This window comes from Filicampus tigris, chromosome 2 (genome assembly GCF_054856515.1).
Source record: "Filicampus tigris isolate MCC_2025a chromosome 2, RoL_Ftig_1.0, whole genome shotgun sequence".
NCBI lineage: Eukaryota > Metazoa > Chordata > Actinopteri > Syngnathiformes > Syngnathidae > Filicampus > Filicampus tigris.
In genome coordinates this window covers 22,052,429-22,074,214 of record NC_141218.1, presented here as the reverse complement: position 1 = coordinate 22,074,214, position 21,786 = coordinate 22,052,429, and the positions used below count along the sequence as shown (strand labels likewise).

Here is a 21,786-nt window from a genome sequence, read left to right as displayed (position 1 = left end):
TTGACACTCTTGAGAGGTGCCCAGAAAAAACCTGTTGGCTTTGCCACTTGGATCTCCTTCTCATTTTTTTTTTTTTTTGTTGATCTTTTGAGTTTTCAACTGGCCAGCGGTTACAACAACAATGCTCCACACAGGAGACAGAGATAGCAAGAGAGACAGAGCAAGAGAGGACCAGCTTGCACACACAGGAGCCAGAGACCTCCCCCAGTCAGAGCCGTCTCAGACAGGTTGAGAGAGAGGGAGAGAGACAACACCGGCCCACCCCTCCCCCAAAAGAGAAGCAAAAGCTTTGCCGCTCGCTCTTGGATGCGGGCACAGGCACAGGACGTAGGGGAGGGGTGCTTCAGGGGGCCGGCTGGGGGCGGCCCTGCTGAGACAGGAGGACAGAGATGGGTAGAGCCCAGTAGAAAATAGACATGCGGCTGCGGCTGCCGCTGTGGAGGCCAGGCTGGGAACTATAGAGGGAGGTTTTACGTGAGGAGCTCTTGTGGTAGTTGGGGCTGGGGCGGGACAGCCACTGGATCAGGATGTTGCCGTTCTTGTTGAGGTCTGATGAGCCCTCTGCGAAAGAAAGGAGGAATTGGTTTGAAGGAAGGAATAAATATCCTTTGTGTCACGTTTGTCACACAAATCCATGTTAAAGCGATACGACAATGCACCATGACATCAAAAGCCCAAGTGTTCTCCGATGACACCATTAGTAAACGACAGTGGTGGGGAAGTTATTTGCAAAATGCAATATATTTCATAAGTAACACATTTCTTTACAATATAAATACACAAACTGATATTTGTTCCAACAAATAAATAATCCCAGACTGAACACCATAAATAAAACTATCAATACAATCAAATTAATTTACACACATGGGAAAGATAAGTTTACATTGCCAATATGTGTTCCTGTTATCAATAAGACAATGCATTTTTTTTATGAATTGAAGTGTAATTGATAATTGGTCTAACAAATAATGGTGGTAGAATCAAAAACGGTTTGGAAGGGAGACCCTACAGTGTCTTAAATTTCAACTCGTAAAATGATTCAAAAAATAGACGTGGTGGATATTCAGACTAAGTTAACATGGTAATTTATTAACTGACTAATTAATTCCTGAGATGGAATGCTCTACCATTGGCCGTGGTAGCTTTAGCCTAAAGGCTAGCATGCCACCATAACTTGTAAATTAGACTATCCTGTCATTGAGTGGTTCTTTTGGTGACTAATGCTGTTTGAGTTATAATCTGTAGTATTTGGCAATGATGGATGGTCTATTGTTGGCCGATAAAACTAAAGCAGCTGCATTTCTCATTCGCTGGCTCAAAACCTTGTACTACCAAAATAGTCACTTTCCAGGAGACCCCAAAAATGGCAAGTTTGTTCTACCATTAGCATTGCATCGTGAAAGAGAGTAAGCCATTTTCAACACTTTAGATTGGTCAATAAATTGTAACAATAACACCCAAGGGTATGGACTGACCAAGCATATAGATTTTTGAAAAAATATCAAATTCACCGAAATGTGACTTATGAGGTTTTGCCCCGACACCAGCGATGTGTTAATTGAGAAATGGAGGTTTTCTTGCTACTCACTAGGACACGGATCCTTCCGACACATTCTGATGGTGTCGGGCTTACTGTCCAGACACAGGCCGATGGTGTTGTCCCTGGTGTGGCACACAGCCTGCCTCTGCTGAGTCCCATTACCACAGGTCACTGAGCACTGCAGGCACAAATTGAGAATATCCGTGAAATGAAGAGTCCTTGTGCAAGATACTGAACCCCCAGTTGCTCCTGATGTTGCATAATCAATAGGTGCCGTAGCAGACGATGTTAAAGCGCTATACGAATTTATATTACCATGCCATTTATCATTTGAATATTCAATATTGTAAATTGAAAGAAGACTACATTCCTTATTAACGTTCGCGTCTAGTACCTGGGACCATGGTCCGACCCTCCACTGGGTTGGACAGGCATGTCGGTTGCAAGACCTGCGGGTCTCCGGACGGTCGTCGTTGCAATATTTATTATGGATGGATCTGGTGGTGTTGTCGTCCGCCGGTTGGACACAGCTGACCAAGCGGACTTGCATCCCGGTCTTTCCACACGGCTTGCTGCAGTTCTGCCATTCCCCTGCCACCCAACTGAGGAAAAGCAACCAAGAGTAGAAAAATACAATTCAAAAATGCCAGTAATACTGTTGTGGTAGAAGTTTCCTTAATTGTTACTGTATACTATGGCTGGGCAACTAATCTGGGCGGGGGAATTTAATAGTGATTTTGATTTTGGTTTCTCACGATCGTATTATTATGAAGGCAGTGGTGCCCAGCCGTTCAACTATCTCGTCCATCGGCTCAATCAGTCGGGCACATCACCTAGGCCTACTCATGATCTTAAAAATATTAGAATTGAAGAAAAAGGAGTAATGCGCCAAATGGCGCAATGTGTGTGGTTCTCACTGTAGGCGACAACCAGATAGAAATGAATATGAGCAAAAGAATTTATCAATGGAGCACTTTTTGTCCATCTTCAGAAAATAGTAGCTTCATGCTAGAACATTACATCAGCAATATTTTAGTATTCCTATTTTACATTGTTACTAATGCATTTTCTGGTTTTTCTTCCAATTTCTATTTAAATTTGAGTTTTCAAGGATTCAAGGATTTTTTTTTGTTTTTGTTGTACAAACACGACATGGTATGTCGCGAAATACGATACCCAAGATCCCATGCAAGCCCAGTAAGTCCCAAAATTGTGAAAACAAACAAAGAACAACAAAATAAGATAAAAAAATATATGATAAAGGGATAAGGGACGTGCTTATTCACGGTTGGAATATGTGCAAAGATGCAGTGCAGCAAAGGTGTGGCAGTGTCAGTATGAAAGCGCAAAAGGCTTGAAATTCACATAAAAATTGCAATGTCATTTTATACTTCACAAAATGAAGCGAGTGTTCAAGAATCAAGTGTTCAACATGCAGGAATGAATGGGCATGAGGCTATGATGGTAGTTTTGAGTAAATGAACTCAATGAATAGTCATTTTTATTCTTCATGATTTCAATATTAACTGTTTTTGTGCTTTTTACTGTCTTCATTATGATTTTTGTTTGTTTGTTGTTGCATGACCTACTTTAGCACAATGTACAGCAATTTGTAAACAGTGGTGGTTGTCTCAAAGTGCTTTATAAATAAAGTTGAGTTATTATTATTTTTTCCATAATTACCCAGCCCTACTGTATAGCACAAAATGGAGAATCAATTTTTCCAAAGTATATGCGTTATGGAATATAGCAGCGTAGGGCAGATCATGACGACATGATTAATAGTATAGCAATATCATTTAGTATAGAATTGGTTACATTAGCAGAGTGTGGTTCTGCATCATGTAGGCTAGTGAAGCATTTTGCAGTCCAGTTATACCCCCCCCCCCCCATTGTGGATACAGAGTTTGGGATTTGTAATTTCATAGATTTATATTTGTACAGTTATAACTGTAGTTTGCTCCGCCTTATCTATTTTGCATGTAATCCCCTTGTCGGCCACTAGATGGCGGCACAGCCCAGCCTAGTTTTTGCTGAAGTGTGAATGTGGATTCCTCTTTAATCCTGTTCTATATGTGTACAGAAGGCACTGGCTCTAGGTTCATTCTATAATGTTAATGTATATGTTTGGGCACAAATATGGATGTATATTATCAGATGATAGGTTAAGTTTGCTATCTTTGAAAAAACAAGATTCGTTTACTGGAAACAATGTAACAATGCAATGTAGCTTTAGTCTGTCTGTGAGTTCTCGTCTATATGTCAGGCCCGGCCGGTCAGTCCGAGTCAGCCAAACGGCGTCGAGAACGGACTTACTGGTACCACATCACATGGAGGTGCCGCACTCCTGACATACAGCCCAAAAAATAAAAGTGTTGTATACCTTTCTATCCCAACAACATGTGCCCCATATTGTTTTTATTTCATCAATCACCATGCTGTGTATGTGTGTGTTTGTTGTTTTTATTTCATTTTTTTCTTTATTTGGCGGCGTGTCTACTTGTGCGGTGCCTGCAAGTGACGTGAAGATTACGTTCTCAACGCCAATTGGCTGTCGCCGACGACAATGAACTGGCACATGTGGGTCAGCCGGAAATACAGACCGGACGTTAGTGGCGGATAGACAATGCTCACCTCTCTGTTACACTTTGTGCAATTCTCTGTGTCTTGAAGACAGAGGAGGTGCTACAAGAGCGTCTCTGTATTACCATCTGGTTTTATGTTTTTAAAGCTTATATTTTCATTAAAAAGGAATATTTGAATAATTCACGTATTCTTATTATTCTTATTATTGGCCGTAGTAGTAGTGTTTTGTTTGATTTTATGCATTTGCGCTTTGTTTTAGCTGCGCCTGCTTTTTAAAAATGTGCTACAAATCGTAAAGTTGATTTGAGTATAAAGAATTTCACAGTATTGTGTAAAATATTATTGTGTGGTTGAACCTTGTTAACCAGTAGAGCATAGTCTAGTTGTCTTGAGTAGTATAATGTAGTGCAAAAACTATCATGTGGGCATGCTGTGGTAAAGCTGTGTGTAGTACAACAGATTTTGACGTTGTTCTACAATATCGTATACTACATTGCATGGTGCAGTGTAGTATTACGCATACATGGGTGGAGGGCAGGGCTTCTGGTTGCAGTCTTGAATGTCTCCTCGAGGTTTCATGTTGGACTTGTTACAGAAGCTCTTGTGGACCATCTTACTGTCCACTTTCCTTCTACAGCCGTATCGCAGGTATCGTTTCCCTGCACAAGCCCAAAATACTGTCAGTTTAGCTAGTGCTCTTAACTCTACATGTGGAGTAGTGGCAGCACTGTGCAGGTAGTAGCATTTTGCCTTTGTACCTCCACCACATGGCTTGGAGCAGTAGGACCATCTCTTAGGGGCCCACTCATAGGCGCTGTCCTCCACCAGGATGTTGTTTTGGATGGCAGAATCACTGTCCATGTTCATCATGTACTTATAGGACAAATTCACATCCTCATCACCGTGTAATTTCACCTAAGGAGACACAGACTTTTATTTTGACACTACAACAAAATAATTCAGATAAATGAATAACAGTTGTTAGTTCATACCATGATCAGAATTCCATGTCTCAGAGGGCCTGTTGTCTGAAGTGTCTCCTTGTCTTTGTCATTTTCATATTCCCACTCTACTCCCTTTTCTATCACCGATCTTGATTGAGGGTATTCATTTTCCCCATTTATGAAAAATAGTCCTGAAGCCACATTTTTCACAGCTGGCAAAATAAACAACAACAAATAAGAGCAATTACACCCGTGAACATTAAAATAAAATGCATGCTCGCAGAGAAGTGTATCGTCAATACCAAAAGTGTGCAATGTAGATTTCAGCTCTTGGATCAGCAAGTGTCGCGCCCCTCTGGGAATTTCAAGAACTTTGAGGAAACCTGAAAGGATTTAGAGGCAGTTCATGACTGCAAGATCATTAAATCTCATTTGGAACAAGTCTGAGCTAATACAGCAAAGTGAGACATTTTTCTTGAAACAATTGCCTTGGAGTAGGTTCACAAAGGGGTGGTAAACATACAGTACATTTCTCGAAAGTTTTAGGTAAATTTCCATGGAAAGTTAAGATGGGAAATTTTGAAATATTCCAAATCAGAAACAAGGGAATTAATGGGGAATTGATGGTGATTTATTGAAAATATATCACAATAAAGCAAAAATATAAGCATTTTGTTTTGTCATAAATAGACATCCATGCAAAATATCTCTCCTAGGATGCATGTGAGGGCATTACAGTTCCTTCATTGCTCCATTTTTAAAAAAACACTTCACTCGAGCAGTGGCGCAAAGCTCACAACATAAAGTAAAAAAAAATCAACCAAATTATGGTTGATTAACTTGAAAATTAAGTCAAGGTACCACTAAAATTGCATAAAATCTGATTGTTTTTATCATGACTATGCTCACATACATTTTCCTAGCTATGTTTAAGTTTCCTATTAAGAGCCAACCTCACTTTTTTTTTTTAATTCATCAAACTTTGAACATTCCCACAGGAGTCATCTCCTACAACCACTAAAGCCCCAAAAAGTGAGGTATCATGCAACTGTCTCTCTGTGAACAGTGTCAGTGTCGCTATTAGTCCTCTAGAGGGCGACCTTTAGCTGACTATGGTTCACTCCAGCGGAATGCATCCAAAACAAGTCAGAGTGAGACAGTTGCTCTGATGAAACTCGACTTGGCCCTGAACCTCTACCTTGCTTCTTGACAGTGCGGGTGATTGTGTCCTTGAAGGTTTTGCAGCTCGAGCTGTCCCCGCCACAAACGCCACACTTGTCGTCCTGCTTCGAGGAGCCCACCACACCATCGCAGCCCACTTTCTGCTCAGGAGGACATCGACTAGTTGAGCACAGCTTTCACGTGAGCATATGAAGTCTTTCTCCTGACATCACTCACCTCACACTCGCCACGCACACACACGCTGTGCGGGTCCTTATATGAGCAACGCGTGCCATCCAGGACCATTCGCTGCATGAAAACCACATCCCGCGTCTCCTTGGACTGGCAGTGCAGGTGGCAACGTTTATTTGCTGTGGGAGGAAATACGATAAAACGCATTCACTTTACAAGCGAATTTTCATCTTGAATGAGCTTTACACGAGCCAGCGATGTTACGTTTCATTAACGGCAATGTGTGACTCATACTACATATCACTACCTCCAAGGACGAAACCTGACAGTTCATCTTATGAGAAGTAGCATGACACCTTCATTGTGTTTGACTTTTGACAGTAAGAGTAAGAGTCAGAAACAGCTGTGCAATTGTTGCATACTACAGTATGAGGAGGAAACAGAATAAAGTCATGTTGCACTACAAAAGCACTCATTAAATCAAATATAATATAATATATGAAGAGTCAGTGTAGCCATATTTATGTACTAGTAGCACGAGCAATACTAAACTTATCTTTAAAAAAAACATGGGACAACCTCCTGAAAAAAAAGTAAATGTATTGCCATGGTACCTTTGCCATGAATAAGAACGTTTCGGATGTATGTCTTTCCAAATAAAAGACAAATCCGACCTGGCATGCACGTATAAATATGTCACTGTCCAGGGGGTCCTTGGTTTATGATGAGCTACCTTCCGACGTACGACACTACTGTAACCCAAATGTGCATGTAAATTGGAATACAATTTAGAAAAATAATCTAATTGCAATTTCCCTTCCTCATTATTGTGATTGTGATTTAATATTATGTATATTATATATTGTCGCTGTCCTGTGAAAAACACATATCTTCAATTTTGGAAACTTTTTAAATTTTCACTTTAATGCGATGTCTCTAACGTGGACACATTATTCATGTAAAAATAAGAATTTTTTTTTAAAAACGTAGATAAGTGTTTTTCACATGACAGCGACGATATGTATTTTTGGAACAAACACAAGCAAAAAAAATCATCTGGATTACAAATAAACAACAGATTTGTTAAACATAAATGTTTTTGTCTTATAAATTAGGAGTTAAACTAAAATAATGACCAATGAAGCATGAATTATTAAAGACAGTGTATCTCCTTCACTTATTGTAGTTAACTTCCTCAACACTTTGACTTGCAGTCAGTTAAGTGTTCACTATGACAACGTCACAAAATTCTACCAAACAAGTGCGGTGCGAGCATAAGACAGTAAGTCATAATAAGATTACAACAAAAACGCAAACTGATCTGTGGCTTTATCACCTGAACTTTTCATGTTTCTTGAAACAATAACATGTAAACGGGGTCTGCACTTCTTCAGCACTGAACCTGTAGACACTCTATTAATAAAGGAAATACTGACCGACCACCAACGTACTGTGGACTGTGACATTATTTTCCGTTTTGCAAATCATCTCAATGTTTTTGAAATTGTTTTTACAAATAAACGTGATCTTGGTGCATTTGATGGCTGGATTCGGAGGAGCAGAAAAGCTGACATTTAATGGCACTTTGGATTAGACAAGTTCACAACTTTCTCCTGGGCTGGGAAACAATGAGTCAAACATTTCCTACTAAAATCCAAGTTCACGGCGGACTACCATTCCTCTCCACACACTATCTGTTTCTCAAGAGATGACAAGCTATGAATGGAATTCAGCCGAGATGCAGAAGAAGTAATTTGAGACTCAAAAGCCTTGCTAAAAAAAAATATGGCATTTAGGCATAATGAAGAGGGAACAACATAGCTAGCAAAATAGGAAATGGGTTGATATAGTGACAGCACAGCACTTGTCAGTTCTGCCCTTTGGGTGGATGACAATAATAATACCGTGACTCCTCCTGTTGAACACCTTATAAATAATAAGGAGTTATTTGTCATGCATGCATGTATGTGAGTCTTGATAAAATGGAGTCCCTCTGCAGCAAGTGACAGGAGCTACATGGAAGCAGAAACAGGTGCAGGAAGAAGGGGTCATCCAAGGTCGAGTGACATCAGGGAATGTGGTAGAGAGAGTGAGAGAGAGAGAGAGGCAACTGTTTTTAAAGAGCTTTCCAAAGACACGGCGTGTTTTTATGGGAGGGTGTAGTCATACCTCAGAGCTTTGCTCAATCATGGCCAGATGTGGATGACCATATCGGAACCTAACATTTATATAACCATCTAACGACCACATTCAAAAATTATGTGTTAAGTCCTCTTTTTTGGGATTTCGTTTAACAGTGCATCATCACTTAGCCTCTCTCTTGACCACATGACTTCATCTTCCTTCCGAGGATGTGTGTGAATATTCACCGTCTGGGTGTTCATAGGGCAGCCACTGCTTATTGCTGGGTTGTTCCAAACGAGGGTCCCAAGCGTGACATTGCTCCTCTCGCGTGTCACTGTAGATGTCCTCACACTCGTTGGTGTTACACATCTGGAACTGGTATGTCGCCCCTACGCAGGTGCGGCCTCCGTTGGCTGGTCTGGTGGAAGATCACATGATCGGCAAATGTTTTCATTGATGGTTTGGAGCTAGATTTTTAAAAAAAATATTTTTTACAACAGCGTTTTGATCTGTTTTAATGAATATCATTTGTCTTGGGTTGTGAAACGTTACTATCTGTTATCAGTGTACTGCATTTTCTCTTTTCTCTCTCTTGGAAACTTTTGAAGGTATTTCAGGGGAGATTTTGTCATAAAAACCTCCAAGTTCAAACTTAAGCTAACTGAGCATTTAAAATTAAAAGTGTGTTTTGCATTTTCTTTAGCATTTTACTTTTAACAGAACACATGAAGAGTTCCATCGCTGAAGCAGACATCCACATTTTTCTAAAAAAATGTTATGCTTTTTTAATTTATGGTTTCCAGGTTGAAGCATAAAATATATATTTAAGGTATTCTAAATGAATGTAAATTAAGCAATTAGGAGGCTTTTTTCTGGAATACAATCAACGTTTTATACAAAAAACTCTTCCAAAGACTTCTTCGATGTAACTAGAAAACTCCAAAATGTTCACATAACAATAAAACTACACTGAAATGGTAAGTTCTATAGTTTGTGAATAAAAATAATGACAGGTAAGTGTACTAGAACTACAATCTCTTGAACAAACCCCACAAAGTTTTTTACCAAAATCTTTGGAGAATACAATTTATTTATATTCCATTATTTCCCTTTTCCTAATTACGTAGAAGTCCGTCAAAAATCAAACCTCTGTATAATCAATCTAGATTTTAAACACGGTTGATTTCACAAGAAGGTCTGTAGTTCCATACCTTGGATTGTCACAGTCGCGTGTGCGAAACTGAACTCCACCACCACATGTGCGTGAGCACTGTCCAAATTCGCTCCATGAACCCCAGTTTCCATCTTGCTTGATGATGTCAGGTGTCAGCCAGACACAGTGACCTTTAAAACAATGCTGCAAGACCACAAATGCACTCAGTGATGGGCACGTGTGAAAAATTATTTTTCTTCATCAGAACACGCGGGATGGCAGGTTGATGGGAAATGAGTTTTCTAAAAAGTTTCTCATTACCTTCCCATTCCCGCACATTGTGCCATCAATGGGCGGTCCTTTCTTGGTCTTGCAGAAGAAGGGATTGTCAGGGTGGCTGCACCATAGCTGCTTGCATGGGTCGAAGGTGCGATACTGCAGAGGACAAAGAGATAGTTCTCTTTAGATTGAAATTGCTACGATCAATTTCAAGGCTGCAAATTGGAATGAAGCTTAACACTGAAAAAAGAGAATAAAAAGAGAAACATGAAGAATAATCACCACGACGACAACAACAACAACAACAATAGTAACCCTGAAGTGTCACTGCACTGCACATTATGCTCCACTGAGAAACATACAGCCAATCATGCAAACTAAGCCAAAAGATGCATGAGAGAAGGGACCCTCTGAATGAAACAGGCACAGCCTGTGGTTTAAGTCGTAAGGGAGGTCAGAGGGCAAAATATTCAAGAGCTCAAAAAAAGATGAGATCTCAGGAAGCCTTAAACGCAAAGACTACGGGCTAAATTCCACTCATTGTCTGATGTAAACCAATGATAAAGACGCCACAAATTGGTCAGCTGACCAGTGTCTGAGGGTCCATGCCCTCCTACCTCCTCTCCACTAATGACAATACTCACCAAGACCCAGTGGGACCCGCAGGTCAGAGGGTGAGTCACAATTAATGGCCAGACTGTGGCAGGTAATCATCAGTGACGTCAGGCTGGAGGATCCTAAAGGCTGAAGTGAAACATGGAAAAACTGCCTCTGTTCTGGCTCAGTTCTGTTCCCATTTAATGGGAAAGACATCTTTCAAAGCTTTTCCACTCTTTTTTAGAGTGTGCCAGTAGAAGGAGGCTCTTCACGCGAGTACTGTGCTCATTTAAAAGCTTTTTTTTTTTTTGTGCTTCACCTTCTAAACCATAAAAGTCACAGGGTTGGTACTTATTTGACAGGCATTTTAGAATCCTGCAGGCCCAAGTCCCAAAAATGACAATGGGTGGAACAGAGACAAAGTACAATTGCAACAAAATGAAAGAACAGAGCAACATTACAAACTTTCAGAAGACAAATAAAAATAAATAAATAAAAACACGAAGAGCCAAACGTCCTCAGGAAGGTGGGGGTGTCTTACCTGCGTTCCTGAAAGGCCTGCCTTTTGTAGCTGAGGGGAATGGTTTTGACAAGAGAATAGAGGGTAATCTAGCAAAGTGTGCAAAAGCTCCTGAACAAACCCTTTGTCAATCAAGCAAGCGTCCCAGAAGAGCGAGCGGCGTCTTGCAAGATGCTTGCAGCAGTCTGAAGCCCATTTACCATGTTGTATTGACAAAAAAAAAAACACTTTGAGATGGTTTCATGAAAAACCACTGTGCTAAAAACTAATTATTGGAATATAAATTACAGATTTATAATTTGGATTTACAAATAAAAGAGAGGTTGGGAAGAGCTGTCAAAACCGATTTACCTGCTTTTAAGCAAGATATCAATCCCACCATTGGCCGGGAGAGGAAAGAAGAGGACATCAGAAGAATGTGAATAGATGTGTATCTCATATGTGACCCTCATCCGATTATATGTACAGTGAACCCCTGTTTACCACGTGGGATACGTTCCAGAACCACTCGTTCTTCTCAAAAACCCATGATATTATAGGGACATTGTTTTAGAATATAAACACATACTAAAACACACCTTTTTCAAGACATTGTAAATAATTGAACACACAAAAAAAAACGCAGGCCTAAAATTTAAAGAAAAATACACTACGCTTTGTAGTCTGACACATTTACCACAAGTTAAGTAACCTGTAAAACCGCGTGACCTTTGAACCGCAATATAGTGGGGGAACACTGTACATGAGATGTTAGTATCTACCCTTAAAACTGCTCTCGTAAAAGGAACATTATAAACTGACAGACCGATGAGAGTTCAGTGGTCTGTTTCGCAAAGCAGGCTCAACAAACTCTGAGTCTAATCCTGAAAGTCTGAGTTGATCTACTCTGAGTTCCAGAACAGTTGATTTGAATCAGTTTACTCAACTCGGAGTTTCTTCACCTGGTGTTAAGCACGTGCACCACAACTATGAAAAGACAGCATCAATGGAGCCTCGATTCGACAAGTCACCGTGGCAACGGGGAAGAGGCCTGGGAGAACATAGCTGCTCCGGTAAATGCGGGAGTTTCATTGTACACTGAAAAAAACGATAGTCGAATTTACTCAGTTTTATTTCGTCAAGTGGTTGCACAAAATAAAATCATAAGGATCCAGATAAATTTATTTAGTAGTCTACTTTAAAAAATGTATTGTAATCCAGATGATTATATTTTGTGGAACCACTTGACGAAATTGAGTAAATTCAACAGAAACGTTTTTCAGTGATGGACTTCTGGACTTCTCATATAATGACTCAAATTTTTTTTTTTTAATGACTGGTTTGAGTTACCTCTGTTTTTGAAACGGAAAAAGTCACGAGTTTACCTCATTTCAGGGTTAGCAGACTCTGAGTTTTCACTAAACCTGCTTTGTGAAATGGACGCCAGGAGAAGTGTCTCTAGCCGTGTTAGTTGACATAAGGGAATAAAGGCTCTTACCGCAGTACACATGGTGTAGCCCACACCGAAGTCGAACCGGCACTGTTCGTTCATCGAGTAGTGTAAACCGGGAAGCTGTGGCAGCGATGGCCAGTTGTGGTCAAAGGGGTCGTCACGGAGACAGTCATAGGAACTGGGAAAGACAATCGGATGAGATGTCTTATTGTCTTTGGAAGCGTTGGGTGAAAGTTTATCCTGCTGGAGTTGAGCACAGCTGACTTCAGGTAAAAGGTGGTCTATATCTGCCGTGCAGTCCGCAGTTTTAATTCTGCCCTCTAAATTGAAGAAAATGTCTTTTAATTTTGACATGAAATGAGGCTTCAAAATCATGAAAAATCAAGTCGTTCATGAACGCTGAATGACGGAACGCACACTCCGTCAATCAAATACCAGTGCTACGACCTAGACAAATGGATGCTACTTTGTCTAGCACAGGAATCGGCAACCTTTAACACTCAAAGAGCCATTTCGACCCGGTTTCCACGGAAAAGAAAACACTAGGAGCCGCAAACACTTTTTGTTATCTGAAATAAAGATATTAGCCAATTCATCGCTAACCGCGTCTATAAAGTGTATATTAAAATGAAACCTCCGGCCATGAAATCGTGCTTTATTTGAGTATATTCTATTCTCACCGCTTTAAATTGGCTAGAATTGCACAAAAATTACAGACGAAGTAGGGACGGACCATTAGAATCGATTTGTGTAAAAAAAAAGAATTTGACCACATTTGGACTTCTGAGGTTTTTGGTCGACAGTAACGATAATTTTATTTTAAAATTTCGAGATCACGATAATTTTACAATTTACAACTGCAATTAAACAAATATATCAACTTAAAGCCTCTGGTGGCTGGAATATAACTCACTGGCTCATTGTGAAGCTTTTTCACGCCACAACAACGGGACGCTCTAAAGTGGCAACGCAAGTGTAAAATCCCTTTCCACATGCTGGCTGCCAAGGTTGGATTCATTTTTTTTCCCGACACCTCCTCACTATTCTGTCTTTCCCGGAGTGACCTGTGCGCACTCATGGGTGACAACAATACGCTCTATGGTGGCCATGCCAGCAGACTGGCATACGAAAGATGCATTTTCAGGGTGTAGGCATAGCTAGTTAGCTAACTGCATGTTGCATTTGTGGCTGTTAATCAGTGATGCGAATGAAGGCACTAAAGTTGTAATATAGCGGGGAAGGAGGGACTCACGCCAGAGCCAAGGTAGCGATTAAGCTACACCCCACAAAAAAAAAAAAATCAGGAATTATGAAACAGTGAAAAAGAGTTTCTCCACAATATACTGTTCTCCACAATTGATTATTATATACTGTCGTTCTCAGTCCTTAGACATTTTCTCAGCAAGTACTTTCAAACATGTACAATGTATTTTAAGCAGAGTTTTGTTTGGTCTGTTCTCGTGTGTACGTAAGTCTCACTGGAGGTAGCGTCCCAGCTCTTGCATGCTACACCTGGACCACTGAAAACGGTGGAAGGCGGCTTGAACCAGTGGGGCCATGATGCTCCCCATGTGCACTTCATCTCCACAGCGGTTCCCCTGACCATCATGCTCCATGCCCAGCCTGCGGCGAAACATTGGCGTTGGGAGGTGGGAATAAGAGGGCAGGAGGAATATGAGTGAAGGGAAGGGAAAGATGAAGCATGTAAAGAACATAAGGTTATGACTACAAGGTACTTACACATGTCCGGTCTCATGTGCTACCACAAAGGCAGAAGAGAAACCATCCTCGTGGTTCAAAGTGCAGCTTCTAACTGGATGGCACATGCCTGTCACTGGAGCATAACCTACACAACATGATCAGAGACGTGTCCATTTTGTGTTATGCTTACAATCGTTGTAGTTTGCAGTGCGGTTAAATTGCGTTGCATCACACTGCATGTTTTTTGTTACAATTTGTCATCCCACTCATTTAGGTAAGCAAAATATTAGAAACAGTCATCACCAATAAAAACCTGCACAAGCATTGTCAATAGGGCTGTGCATGAATGGGTGGTGACTCGAACAGAGAAGCGAATTTGCCATAAAAAATAAACGCCAAATCCGATATCAAGTCAGAACGGGTCACGCCAAAACAACAACACTTACAGTGTCATTTCTCCATTCCCTTTCCCCTGCCCTCCATTTCCACTCTCTGGTCACCTTCGCGCCCTCCAGAGAATAGCAAACCACAAAACTTGTAAAGGTTGCTACAGAATGTATGTGGGCAGTGCTGCAGTGCATGTCGTGTGTGAAAGCGCACGGCATTTTTCAAATGAGCGTTAGATTCAACTGTTGTTAAGCATTCAGTAATAGAGCTCAGCTAGGAAATGTAACAATTCCGTTGTTTACTCACTGTTGGCCTCTCATGCCATCCTAGCAATAGACATGAAATACGAAAACCCCAGGTTAGCTTAGCGCTAGCTAGCATCTGGTACGACACAAGCGGATGGATTTAAAATTGGGACTATGATGTGTTATTCTGCAAAAGCATAATTAGAAACCAATTTGAGTTGATTCGGGACTCGCAGATTAAGCAGAGAAAGGAAAAGCAAAGGAGGATTTGGGTACAAGTTTGAGCTCAAATTGTCTAAACTACAACCGCACGACTGAAGATGAACACAAGGTATCCACTCGGTCATCCTCCAATTGTTTATGATATTGTACAGCGAATCGCTGTTCATTTCAGAGGATACGTTACAGACCACACGCTGCAGGAGAAATTCTGTCATATAGAGAGACCATATGAATTGATCTATTTATAGGGTAGTCAACCCCAAAATGTTCTAACAATAATATGTTCTATGCACCCCCACTAGCCTAAACATGGCATTCTGATTATTATTGCATTTGTGGAATATGAGTTTAATCAATAAAATCCCCCCGTTTTTGCCCACCTCATTTTGCTACTTTCTGTCGAATGAAAATTACATTACAATTGCTCAGGGCTCAGGTAACAACAAATCATGACTCAACTTCACAAAGCAGGTGAACTGCGATTGGTCGTTGCCTGAGCCCTGAGCAATTGTGATGTCATTTTCAGTCGACAGAAGTGACAAAATGGCTGCCCCCAGAGATGGCTAAAAATGAGTGGATTTAGCTGCTTAATACACAATCCAAAAATATGTTTAGGTTGACTTCCTCTTAAGTAAGTACAATTTTATTTAAATTCTTTTTATTATATTTCATAAAAATCATTCCATACAGTACTGTTTTCTTTATTTCCCAAAGTTCCTATGTATAGAACGGTCTTAATGTTCATAACAGTCTCATTATTAAATATCACTGGCTTATTACACTACTGTATTCTAATGTTGGTCGGTTGGAGATTTTTTATTTTTTTTTTACTGGTACTTTGTATAAAACGTTGTATAATGTCATTGTCATTGTTTTGAATGACAAAAATGACATTATTTAAATGCTACAAATTAGATAATGTGAATTATGAATTGTTCAATTCTGTCAAATGATTAGTATGATAACGGTGACTTTATTTGCAGCCTTGTTGTGGAAGTTCTGAAACAAGTGAAGAGATAGTATGTTGCACATAACCACAAACCTCTGTGCTTATGTGTCTAAAGCTAAGCTCTAAAAGGTTCTCTAGCTATCTGCATCTCCCTGTGTGTCCTATGCTTCTTCTAATTGTGGAGCTGTTTCTGGCCCTGCTCCGTCTATTGATTTTCTGCTGCAGAAGCCTGAGCCCAAGGGCAGCTGAAGGGCTTCCGTGTAGCTAGGTCACTGCCTTTAGACACCTCTCCCTTGGGCCTTCCTGTTAGCCTGCACTCTGATGCACGTAAAACCACCGACCGCCAAACCCACAGTGGACTATGGTGAGCGAGGCACCGGAAGGAAGAGGTTTGGATACTCTGGTTTGGATTTAAAGTATATTATGTTCATCAGAGGGCGGCACGGTGGTCGACTGGTTAGCACGTCTGCCTCACAGTTCAGAGGTCGTGGGTTCGATCCCGGCTCCGGCCTCCCTGTGTGGAGTTTGCATGTTGCATGTTCTCCCCGTGCCTGCGTGGGTTTTCTCCGGGTACTCCGGTTTCCTCCCACATTCCAAAAACATGCATGGTAAGTTGATTGGATACTCTAAATTGCCCCTAGGTGTGATTGTGAGTGCGGATGTTTGTCTCTGTGTGCCCTGCGATTGGCTGGCAACCAATTCAGGGTGTCCCCCGCCTACTGCCCAAAGACAGCTGGGATAGGCTCCAGCACGCCCCGCGACCCTTGTGAGGATAAGCGGTACAGATAATGGATGGATGGATGTTCATCAGATGGCGTTCTGCAAGACTCCTGTGTGTCTTTGGTCATTACCCTGCATGCCCGTAGGGCCGAATTCCTGCCGTGTGAGGAAGATAGCGTGGTCGTGATACTCCGCGTCCCCAATGTCCTGCTTCTGCTGCAGAAAGGCCCAGCGACACACGTTCTCCAGACTCTGGGAAGGGTTCCCCCTCTCGATTAGAGTCATGGACTGCAAGGAGACAAACAGAACACAGACATAGCGACAGAAAATTTATTTCAAACAGAAAGCTGATGTTGACTTTGAACCTGTAGGGGGCAGTGTTCCTGTAGTACATTTATTATAGGCACATCTGCAAATTTCTCAGGTGACAGTGATAGAAAGTAGTCAGACAATACAAGTATCATTCAATCGAGATAACCTTAGAAATTAATAGGAAATGGACTAACGCAGTAACTGCGGTATAAATACTGAAGGTGCACTTCTTTCTATCCTGTACCTCTCATGGCCTTCCTCAAACTTCCTCTATTCTTTCTAACCACTTATGTTCTAGCCTAGTTTTCTAAATGTTCACATTGTCGCGAAGTTCAAATGTGTGGTTAGAATCGATTATCCGCTTTATGGGTGTGTCAAACTCATTTGCACGGGGGGCCAAAACTCAGGCACACTTAAGGTCACGGACCGAAAAGGACAAGCATTTTTGAACATACGTGATTTTATATTAAAAGAAATCAATTTAAACTTTATGTAACTTTAAATGGGTTATCTGATCTGCCAAAATTAGACTAATTACAAATGCGTACATGCTGTGAAAAACTAAACATTTCAAGAAAAAAGTTCATTCAAAGTTAAAATGCTGTTTTTGTTGTTTCTTTGCTCTTAGGCCATTTTGCCAAAGACGTATACTTGGCATCTTTTTTTTTTTTTTTTTCCATGTTCATTTATGTTGGGGTAGTATTGTGTGATGCTTTGCAGGTGACTTTTTATGTGGTGATATGTTAATTCTGTGGTGATAACAAGTTAAACATAACAGTCAGAAAGACCTGCATATTGTGGAAACGCTCTTTACTTGTGCAAGCAATATTAATCAAGCACTTTGAAGTGATCTTTACATGCAGTTGAAATGATCACTAAAGAGAACACCAACCTAAACACTGGTCCACATTTTTTTAAGTCATGTTGTAATTAGAGTTGCAAGTAAGCTTTTCTAGATTAATTTGTTTGCACCGATTCTGCCCTTGTTTTGCTTTGTTTTTTTTAAACTGTTCTGTGGTAACTAGAAAATCAAATCCATCCCAAAATGCAATTCACCAATACAGAAAAAATATTTTCCATTTCGAGTGTATTGTTCTATTTTCGGAACAAAACAATTCATATGTTGTAGAGCAAAAATATATTTTATATGAGCAGAACAACACACAACACAGATGGATGTAAAATGTTTGTTTGTATCAATGTTACACAATAACACTCATCTTAAAACAACAGAATTCTGTAATAATTCATCAATTTGCTCAATACTTAAAATGGAATGTCCACCAGCGGATGTTGATCCGCTACGTTGCAGTTATGTGACAGCAATGATGTAATTAAGTTGAGCAGTCTTTGAAACCTAATTTTTCAATTCGACTGAACGATATAGTACACTATATAAAACGATGATTGGTGAGTAGGGAGTCCTCTGTAAACATATGACACTCTTGCAGGTGCTTTTTTTTTCTCTGTCTTGTAATAGCATCCTGTGAGCATATTGCTCTTGTGTGAGGGTGTGTCCGTGTTCAGGGTCACACAGCCAATCTGCAGGCTGTCTGGGTGCAGCTCGGTTGCCACGGTAATTGGAGATGATGGACAGCCGGCGCTTTGGCTCAAGCTGCAATAGGGAATGACTGATGGAAGTGTGTGTGTGTGTGTGGGTGTGTGGGTGTGTGAGTATGTGTCTGTGTCGCAGGGCTCCAGCGGCACTGCGCACATGGAGGCAGGAGAGGAAAAGATAAGGCTCCAGAAGGACAAGTGTATCACAGAGCAGCAACCCCAGTATTATAATGGGCGTTATCATCCTGTGGGGTAATCCCTGCGCTTCTACTTTCTTTTAACTTATCACTACTTTGTTCCTCTGCTCTGCGCTTACAGGCCGATAAAGTTACTGGCAAAAATAGAAAGGACGCTAGCCCTCTCTGTCCCGTCTCTCTGTTTATGAATGAGAGACTGTGATCATTGATTGTTTATCCTTGCCTGGACTTCCCATGATTCTGTGCTGCAGTCTACCGGGACGAAAGCTGATTGCATAACGGCCAGAGTTTCTGTGTGCTTTGGTGCTGAACTGTGAAGGCGTGCGACTTGAAAACACTCCCCCGAGATGACCCATGCTTTTAGTTCTTCGTTTGCTCAGTCCACTGGAATAACAGGCTCCGGGGCAACGTTGCGTGTGTCTGTGCGCTTGCTTATGTGTATGAAAGAATTGGCTGTGCTCACTGTAGATATTCAAAATGACTGTAGCAATATCCTAGTATCAAGCCTAGTCTCTTTCTAAAAGAGAAAGGGCCTCACTGTTTCCAGGAACCGCAGAACTTGCCTTGTGTCTCACAGGAGTTCTCAAACTCTTTGGTCCAGGGACACATTTCCAAGGTAGATATTTTTTCCAAGTACCCCCTACTCCCTCCTAGCACTCCTAACGCCAATTAAACCTAAGTGCCATCTGCAAACCGATGGAAATTCAGCTATATTTGTGTGTGTTTTTTTTAAACCTTTCACCCTAAATATTCATGAGTTAACTCATTCACTGCCAGCTGTTTTAACCCATTAACTCCGGTGATCGACTGTGCCTCCATTACTCTTCGAAAAAATTCCGGATATCCTCCGATCACTCACGACACCGTCACATGTATATTCTGACGCCTTTCATCGGCTAAGAGACCGAGAATTGGATGGAAAAAAATGATGACGTATACACTCTCCCAGCTTTAAAGGAAGAAACACGCAACAGCGCTCTCGGCTTTAGCGGTAGAAACGCGGTTATGAGTTAATGGGTTAAAACAGGGTTTTCCATATTGCGAGCCATTTCATAGCATTTTGACTCACCCACAGAATATTGCTACTTACTTTGAGAACGCATAGACCTTCTTCTTTCGCCAGACAAAAAGAATTGCATCTAGTTTTTTTCCTGTTCTTTAGCTCTCAGCAATAGAGCCTCCATTGGTTACAGTAAGAACTCTGGTCAAAAAAGCTTAACAAACAAGATTCCTGAAAAAAGAAACATGTCTAGCAGAACTGTGATTTTGACGCTAATATTTTTGGCTTGTATGCCACCTCAAGCTATAAAAACAACAAAAGCAAGAATGAGAAATAGCCTTTCATGACAAAATAATAATTTATTTACAGATATACACCTAAGAAATAATCGTGAGTAATGCTAGGTGAGCGCATGGCTTGAGTTGAATGTCAGTGGCTTTTTAAAATGGTCATTCAGTCCATACTGCGTCCATCCTTCCTTATAATTATGACACACACTTTCTGCTACCTACCACTATTCACCGCCTAATCTTTATCTCCTACTCAAACGTGGTGCATAGCAAACCTGAATTTCACAGACAAGGCGGGAGAGACCCTCTTCCACACCTACCGGTTGAAAAACCTATTTGTCAAATATATTTGCTGGTGGCAGGAAACAGTCTCACTTGTCTCAGGTCTTACCTTTCCATAGCCCAACATGATAATCCGCACCAGGACCACATTGATTTTTGCCCCCAGAGATTGGTCGTGGTAGATCTCATTCACCTGAGGACACACACAGGAAGGCAACAGTCTCATTGAAAAACATTGAAATGGAATCGGAAAACAAATTACTTTATGACGCGTAAATAACTTAAGTCTTCTCTCAATTTTGTTGTCTGACATAATGAAATCAGGTGTTATCAAACTTCCGTTCCGTAGGAGTCCCAAAGTCCCATAAAAACAATGGAGTTGAACGTCATCATATTTAATGCCAAATAAGACTTTGACATATACCTTGTGAATTTTTCTGAAACTCTTATTCTAAAAGAAGGACCATATTTTCACTTTTAACCTGGCTGCACAAGACATTATTTTTTTTCCAAAGAGTCAATCTGTACCCAACCGAACAGCTGTGAGCACAAAACCGAGATCCGAACCGAACCGTGGATTTGGTGAACTGTTCTGAACCATGTATGTACTGTATATGTATAAATACACTGTGCTGAGTTGCACTAATACTGGGAAACTATAAATACAAAAAGAAATACTTGTAAACATTATTTCATTTTCCTTGGGCACCAAGTCTTTTTTTTTTCAAATTGGCTTTGTAGAAGTAAGTTAAATCATATGCGTAAAACTATGGAAATGCACTTTGCTAAAGAGAAACTAAAATAAACACTTGTGTTTTTTTGTTTTTGTTTTTTTGTTTTCATCCAAAACGTTTTGTTTTGCTTCACTAGTATGCATAATTTGATCTACACAATGAAAATGCGCTGTGCACCTGAAATAAACAAAACAAAACAAAAAACACTTTAAAGATAAGAAAGAACGTATTTTTTTGCACTATGAATTAGTTTATTGTAACAGTGTAGGTAGGTTATGTGTTTTATTGTTATGTGCTTGCATTGACACTTGTGGCAAACATCTAATGTTCTGTTACTTCAAGTGCTGCAATGTCTGAGTTCCTAAATGTCTGCTCGTTCGGCGGATGGCGTGACGTGAAAATTACGTTCTCGACGGCAACTGGCTGACGCAGACGAGAGATGGACCGGGACCACGTGGGTTGATTAAATATGAGGACGGAACGCGGTGGCGGTTAGACGATGCCCAGCTCTGGGGTACACATCATTTTTTTCATGGGTCCCTCACATGAGTACCAGGAGATTGGCTTTGGTACTCACTGTGTGCACAAAATGTGCACCAGGGAGCCTCTAACTGCAGGGAGGCGCTTAAAGCCCGCTTGACACGGCAGAATAATCGGCC

The 21,786-nt window shown here is 40.8% G+C and overlaps 1 protein-coding gene across 2 annotated transcripts in view; it reads right to left on the bottom strand.

Moving 5' to 3' along the window:
* LOC147151784 (A disintegrin and metalloproteinase with thrombospondin motifs 2-like) overlaps positions 1-21,786 on the bottom strand; it is a 137,194-nt gene that overhangs the window by 6,918 nt on the left and 108,490 nt on the right. The window contains exons 5-22 of one of the 2 annotated variants that reach the window (XM_086017867.1): positions 20,503-20,586; positions 16,887-17,043; positions 14,272-14,377; positions 14,011-14,154; positions 12,577-12,709; positions 11,121-11,150; positions 10,025-10,138; positions 9,762-9,907; positions 8,796-8,968; positions 6,472-6,605; positions 6,272-6,395; positions 5,376-5,456; positions 5,122-5,285; positions 4,888-5,044; positions 4,653-4,788; positions 1,938-2,145; positions 1,592-1,721; positions 475-561 (exon numbers count right to left, since the gene is read on the bottom strand). In XM_086017867.1, coding sequence (XP_085873993.1) covers positions 475-561; positions 1,592-1,721; positions 1,938-2,145; positions 4,653-4,788; positions 4,888-5,044; positions 5,122-5,285; positions 5,376-5,456; positions 6,272-6,395; positions 6,472-6,605; positions 8,796-8,968; positions 9,762-9,907; positions 10,025-10,138; positions 11,121-11,150; positions 12,577-12,709; positions 14,011-14,154; positions 14,272-14,377; positions 16,887-17,043; positions 20,503-20,586 — 2,308 coding nt within the window. The remainder of the gene's footprint in view (positions 1-474; positions 562-1,591; positions 1,722-1,937; positions 2,146-4,652; positions 4,789-4,887; positions 5,045-5,121; positions 5,286-5,375; positions 5,457-6,271; positions 6,396-6,471; positions 6,606-8,795; positions 8,969-9,761; positions 9,908-10,024; positions 10,139-11,120; positions 11,151-12,576; positions 12,710-14,010; positions 14,155-14,271; positions 14,378-16,886; positions 17,044-20,502; positions 20,587-21,786) is intronic. The other variant, XM_086017868.1, reaches the window with a different exon arrangement.